Consider the following 6,738-nt stretch of genomic DNA (forward strand, 5'->3'; position numbering starts at 1 on the left):
AGCTTTCCCCTCTGGGGGGGCTGGAGGGCAGTGGGGACTGCCAGCCTGCCCAGCCCCAGCCCATGGTTCTGCTGCTCTCCTGGGCCAGACGTGGGAGTTTCAGAGATGAAAACTCTGTCACCCTGGGCAGCTGCTTCCCCCAGCCCACCCCAAGGCCTTCAGCCTCAGCTTTTTGCTGCCTCCCCCTCGCACACTCCACCCTGGCAGGACACAGGTACCTGTTTCTGGCGCAGGCTGTAGAACAGGGCTTCCTTCTGCACCCCAAAACCAACATAGACCAGGGTGCCAGGTTCCCAGGGGCAGAAGGCGGCCAGGCTGGGTGGGAGGCTGCTGAGACCCTAGGGAGGGGACACCAAAGGGGACAAAATAGAAGCTGGCTTCCCCAGCTTGACCTGATGCAGCAGGGGAATAAAAGGAGAGCACAGAGAGGCAGCAGCCCTTGAGCTGTGGGTGTCTGGGTGGTGGGAGATGAGTATGATGGAGCCTGTTCCCTCCCCCCTCTTGCACTGCCATCTCAGAGGAGCTCACAGCAAAACAAGGAGCGACCAAACACTGCCATGGAAACCTGAAGCAACTTGTTTACTGCTGTAGGAATGGGATGCCCAGGAGGATAACAGGTTGATTTCCACCCAGGCATGATTGCTGTGTGGGCCTGAAAGTGGATTATTTGGGTTATGGATCACTTCACCACAAGAGAACAGGAGCCAGAAGGTAGAACTTGAGTAGTGGATGTGAGGTCAGGCCAACTCCTGTTCACTGTGGGGAGAGCTGTGGTGAGTTTCCTTCACAGAGAGGAAATCACAGAATCATTCAGGTTGGAAAAGACCTCTGACATCATCGAGTCCAACCATCAACCCAACACTAAACCATGTCCCCAAGTGCCACATCCACATATTTTCTGAGACCCTGCAGGGCTGGTGACTCCAGCACCTCCCTGGGCAGCCTGGGACAATGTCACCTGAACCAGGGACCGTCTCCACACCCCCTCGGGTACCAACCCTCCTGCTCAGAGCCCTCCCTGCCCCAGCCCCATGCCCGAGCAGGCAGGAGCAGGGGGGGGCTGCCAGGGGCCACGGGTGCCAGGGCCCCCGCTCACCTGGGGGCTGGCAGGAGCTGGGAAGCTGAGCCAGTCCAGGAGCTCACACTTATCCTTCAGCCAGTCGGAGGCCCAGACGCTGACCCGTCGGTCCAAGCTGGTGGCCAGCCAGAGCTCGCTTCCTTCCACCCCAAAATCATGGTACTAGAAGAGACAAACACAATGCTGTGATGCTGGCAGGACAGAAGCTTCAGAGAAAGCTGCCACTGGAGCTAACATGGGGCAGGAGCTCGTGGGGACACGAGGCTTTGTGCTGTAGGGGAGCAACACCAGGAGGAACCTTCATAAAGACACGTGGAATAAAATAGGACAAGGGAAGCTGGTAGGCTCCAGACTGGAAGCCCCAGGCTGCTGGAGGAGGGGTGAATGCCTGGCCTCAACGACACAGATCTCCTTCCTAGGATGCCCTCCAGATCTGCACACCTCCTAGGGGAGTGCTTGCAGGTACAGCGTGTCCCCCAACAACGTCCTTCACCTAAAACTGAGGAGGATCTCCTTGGTCTGAACTCAGCAGGGAACACAGCCTTGCAGCAGGGATGATTTTAAAGCCTGAGAAGTTGGATACTTCAAATCTACATGCAGTGGGTCTGCAACAGCCACCAAAGGTTCTCTCACCAGCAGGGAGTACCTGCAAGGCCTGTGGCTTTACTCCAGTGAATATATCCCTAGGAAAAATGAACATTTTTTCCATGCACCAGGACAGGTGAGGAGTTGGCCTGCTGGAAGAGCTTTGCAGAAAAGGACCTGGGCTTGCTGGTGGACAACAAGTTGCCCATGAGCCAGCAAGGTGCCCTCATGGCTAAGGAGGTCAGTGGTCTCCTGGGGTGCATTCAGAACACTGTGGCCACCAGGTCGAGGGAGGTTCTCCTCCCACTCTGCTCTGCCCCAGTGAGGCCACCTCTGGAGTACTGGGTCCAGTTCTGGGCTTCCCAGTTCCATACAGACACGGAGCTACTGGAGAGAGTCCCGCAGAGGCTGTTGAGCTGCTGAGGGGCTGGAGCATCTCTGTGCCAGGACAGGCTGAGAGCCCTGGGGCTGCTGCGCTGGAGAAGCCTCAGAGGGGATCTGAGCAGGGCTGAGCAAGAGCTAAAGGGCCCCGGGGGGCAAGAGGCTGGGGCCAGACTCTGGTCAGTGGTGCCCAGGGACAGGACAAGGGGCAACGGGCACCAACTGGAACCCAGGAGGTGCCACCTGAGCAGGAGGAGAAACTTCTTTGGGGTGAGGGTGCAGAGCCTGGAGCAGCTGCCCAGAGAGGCTGTGGAGTCTCCTGCTCTGGAGAGATCCCAAACCCTCCTGGCTGTGACCCTGGGTGAGCTGCTGGAGCAGGGGGGTTGGAGGAGATGATCCCCAGAGGTCCCTTCTTGACCCCCCTCAGTGCTGGGATTCTGTGGAGCTGCTGGGGGCCAGCAGAAGGGCTGGTGAAGCAGACTTTCTGACCAACCCAGCCCTGCTGGGTGCCAGAGCTCTGCAGTGCCCCCGGGGCAGGGGGTGGGCTCTCACCTGCTTCCTGGTGCACTGCAGCACGGTGATGCAGGAGCCCTTGTGGTCAGCCAGGACACGGATTGTCATTCCAGTGCGGGGGCTGCTGACAGCCACGAGCCCATCCTTGCCTCCTGATAAGATCATTTCTCCTGTGGGCAGAGCAAAGACCCAGATGCTTCTTGTAGGAGAAGAAAAACTCACAGGAGAAAGGTCCCCGTGGGACAGACGGTGTTCCAAAACACTGTGAAAGGTTGGGATGAGCTGAGTCAAGGGCTGGGCAGGAGGAGCTGTGTCCAGAGACACCCACTGAAGAAAAGCCAGGGCAGAGTGTGAGCAGGAGGATGCAGAGGAACAGGTCTTGCACCCCAACCCCCCTGGCTCTACCATCACCACCATATCCCCCCATCCCATTCACTCCACGCCCAGCTGGCAGCTGCCAAAGCTCATCCATACAAGTTCTCCAGCTCTTCCTGGCCTCCAGGTTTTTGGAGGTCAGAGGGTAAGCCAGGCAGAGGCAACCTCACCCTCTGTGGAGTAGGCAAGGGCCGTGAGTGCAGCGCTGTGGGGATGCATCTTCAGCTCCATCTCTGTCCTGGAAACGCTGAACACACGCATGGTGCCATCGCTGTACCCTGCCACCACGTGCTGGCTCTCAGCTCCCCACCTGACAAGGGCATGAGGCTCCCAGGCCAGGCACTGGCAGCTCTGCAAAGGAACCCAACGAGATGGTGAAGACAGTGCCACCCAAAGCTCCACCTCTGAGTATTTCTCCAGCTTCACTCCGCCCCACGAGGACGCAGCGGTCCTGGTGATGACCCCAAGCAGTGGGTTGTGCCCTCTGCCAAGAGGAAGAGAGGGAAGGAGCATAAACAAATCACCTGGTTGAGCACCTGGAACTGCACCACCAGCTCCATGCTGCCCAGAGCCCAGATCCTGACGCTGCCATCCTCCCCACACGTGGCACAGTGGGACTCGTCAGGGCTGAAGCACACCTCGGTCACCTGCAGGGAGAGGAGAGGGGGGCACAGCCTACAACACCTCAGCTCCTCGGCCCCTCTCGGGGGGCACATCAGATGAGAAGCCCTACACGTAAAGGAAGGTGAGGTGGTTTTGGGTTTGTGGTTAAATTTTGGGCTGAGAGCTAGGTTTGAGATGGAAATCATCCTGAAAGGAGGTTGTAGAGAGCTGGGTGCTGGTTTCTGCTCCTGAGTAACAAGTGATAGAACAAGGGGAAACAGCCTCAAGTTGCCCCAGGGGAGGTTGAGGTTGGAGCTGAGGAACAATTTCTTCGCCTGGAGGGTTGCCCAGGGCTGTGCCAGGCTGCCCAGGGCAGTGGTGGAGTCCCCACCCCTGGAGGGGTTTCCAAGCCATGGAGATGTGGTGCTGAGGGACATGGTTGAGCAAAGGAATTGGTAGAGTGAGGTTAATGGCTGGACTGGATGATCTTAAAGGTCTTTTCCAACCTAACCAAACCTATGAAATCAGTAAACCTAACCCCAAAGGTAGGAGCAGGCAGTACACAACATGGGGCTAGATAAAACACCTTCTCCTCTACCATCTGAACCCTTTTTCCTGTAGCACGAAGACACCCCAAAGCAACAGCAAAACTCAAAACAGTCACTGGGGTTCTTTTTAATGCTTTAGGCAAAGTCAACCTTATCCAACATGGGTGTCCAGGTGGCAAACAGAAGTCACAGCACCCAGGAATGAAGCCTTAGTGCCTGCAAACTGTTCCTCTGCTCCAGCAGAAAGGGATCCTCAGCCTAAGTCCTTTCTTAAAGGTCTTTTCCAACCTGAATGGTTGGAGGATTCTATGGTAGATGTGGTGCTGAGGGACATGGCTTAGTGCTGGACCTGGCAGTGCTGGCTTAACAGTTGGACTTGATGACCTTAAAGGTCTTTTCCAACCTAAACCACTCTGTGATTCTACGTTTCTAGGTTGTCCCATCAACACCAGCAGGTCCTGGCCAGACCAGGGAATGATTCTGCAGCCCAGACAACCCTCCCCAGGGCGTGGAGAGCATCCCTCTGCTCCATGGGACATCCCACCCCACCCCAGCTCCTCTGACCTTGTTCTTGTGGCCGCTGATGAGTCGGATGCTCGTGCTCTCCACCCAGTTGATGTACCAGAGTGTCCCTGCCGTGGTGCCCACGATCCCCATCTCCAGGGAGTCATCAAAGGCTGCACTAACTATCGTCCCATCGAGGGTCATCTCGTGTTCTAGCAGGACAGAGCTGGACCTGGAGGAGAGGAGGAAAGGAGGAGGACCAGCTCAAGAGTTGGAAGGGCCACTCCACCTCCTTTAAATGCAGTTTTCTAATGAGCCCAGTCGTGTATTTGCAGCTCAAGGATTCACTGAGGGGGCTCTTGTACACTGAGCAGGGACCACCATGGCAGCTCCACTGCCACCATCCTTTAGAGGCAAGAAAGATGCAGTAGCATGAGAGAAGAAACAAAGGCAAAGTTTTTTTCACTCATTCTCTAAAAGAAGTTCCTACCAACTGACACAAACTTCAAGCATGAGAAACTCCACCCATTTCCAGGAGTTATTCAACTGGAGCATCTGCCCAGGCCAGGCTGAGAGCCCTGGGGCTGTGCAGCTGGAGAAGAGAAGCCTCAGAGGGGATCTGAGCAGTGCTGAGCAAGAGCTAAAGGGCCCCGGGGGGCAAGAGGCTGGGGCCAGACTCTGCTCAGTGGTGCCCAGGGACAGGCCAAGGGGCAACGGGCACCAACTGGAACCCAGGAGGTGCCACCTGAGCAGGAGGAGAAACTTCTTTGGGGTGAGGGTGCAGAGCCTGGAGCAGCTGCCCAGAGAGGCTGTGGAGTCTCCTGCTCTGGAGAGATCCCAAACCCTCCTGGCTGTGACCCTGGGCACCCTGCTGTGGGTGAGCTGCTGGAGCAGGGGGGTTGGAGGAGATGATCTCCAGAGTTCCCTTCCAACCCCCACAGTGCTGTGATGCTGTGATGAAGAGGGTTCAGCTCCCTGTGGCAAAAATCCAGGCAAAAGATCCAGACAGAAAGAATCAGTAGGCACAGGATGGAGAGGAAAAACTCAGGGTGAGGAGCAACAGGAGCAGGCAGAGCCAATGCCTGTGAAAAGCCACCTCTCAGACAGGTCCTGGGAGCTGCCAGAGGAGGGGAAGAACATCTCAAGAGCACAGTAAGATGGGTGTAAGCACAGTGGGGGGTGGGAGCCACAACCTCCTACCTGGCATGGGGACCTTTCAGCCTCAGCTCCTGCACAGCAGCCACTGCCCACAGGCGGATGCGTTTGGTGTTGCTGCCACTCAGCAGCTTGTTGTGCCTGCACACCAGGACACCTGGGAGACCACAGAGGAACAAAGGGCCCCCGTCAACACCCACCACTCTTGGCCATCACAGAATCATAGACTGGTTTGGGTGGGAAGGGATCTCAAAGGTCATTGAGTCCAACCCCCTGCAGGGAGCAGGGACATCCCCAACTAGAGCAGGGTGCTCAGAGCCCCTGGGATGGTTCCAGGGATGGGGCAGCGACCACCTCTCTGGGCAGCCTGGGCCAGGGGCTCACCTTCAACAGCAGGAAGAGAACTCCAACTCTCTGGACAGGTTGGCAGGCCTGGAGCTCTCCCCTCCCCAAGCAGGGACACCTCTTTGGTGGGACCCGTGCTCTAACTTTGTTGGTGTTACATGGGATTAGCTCAATTTTTCCAATAAGTGTATTCACCAAGGATAATTCCAAACTTGTTATATCTGTTGTCTTAATAAAGTCCCAGCCTTTGCAATTCTGTCTCAGTGCAAATCCTGGGCCAAGCTTTGAAACAGGTAAACGTTGACTCTGATGGGTGGCCACACACATAACCCTTTGAACATACACCATCGACCAAAGTCTGGGACTAGGCCTGGACCCAGCCACCCCCAGGCTGCTCCTTTAGGAGTCTAGAAGGCAAAGGGGTCCTTCCTGAACCTCAGAACTCAACGGGAGGACCTTCCCCACCCACCTTGCAGCCTCACACCCCTTCGTGCAGCAGAAAAACGGGACCAGGTTGCGTTAGGTGACACCCCCACAGCAAACTGGTTTTCTGAGCACAGCTCGCCGGTCTCCTTTCCTCAGGAGGAGCCCCAGGGGACACCCCGGGGTGGGGGGAGCACCAGCACCCACCTATCTCCCCCTCATCAGCCT

General features: G+C 56.8%; 1 protein-coding gene across 1 annotated transcript; it reads right to left on the reverse strand.

Moving 5' to 3' along the window:
- Positions 1-218: 218 nt before the first annotated feature.
- On the reverse strand, positions 219-6,733 carry LOC103779861 (WD repeat-containing protein 90-like; the record flags this gene model as incomplete). Its single annotated transcript, XM_008947504.1, has 8 exons — positions 219-338; positions 1,097-1,240; positions 2,597-2,727; positions 3,103-3,283; positions 3,457-3,579; positions 4,648-4,819; positions 5,788-5,899; positions 6,718-6,733. Coding segments are annotated over 8 exons (999 nt in total), but the record flags the coding sequence as incomplete, so codon positions are not given.
- Between the last annotated feature and the right edge of the window lie 5 nt (positions 6,734-6,738).

This window comes from Merops nubicus, unplaced genomic scaffold (assembly GCF_000691845.1).
Source record: "Merops nubicus isolate BGI_N331 unplaced genomic scaffold, ASM69184v1 scaffold50349, whole genome shotgun sequence".
NCBI lineage: Eukaryota > Metazoa > Chordata > Aves > Coraciiformes > Meropidae > Merops > Merops nubicus.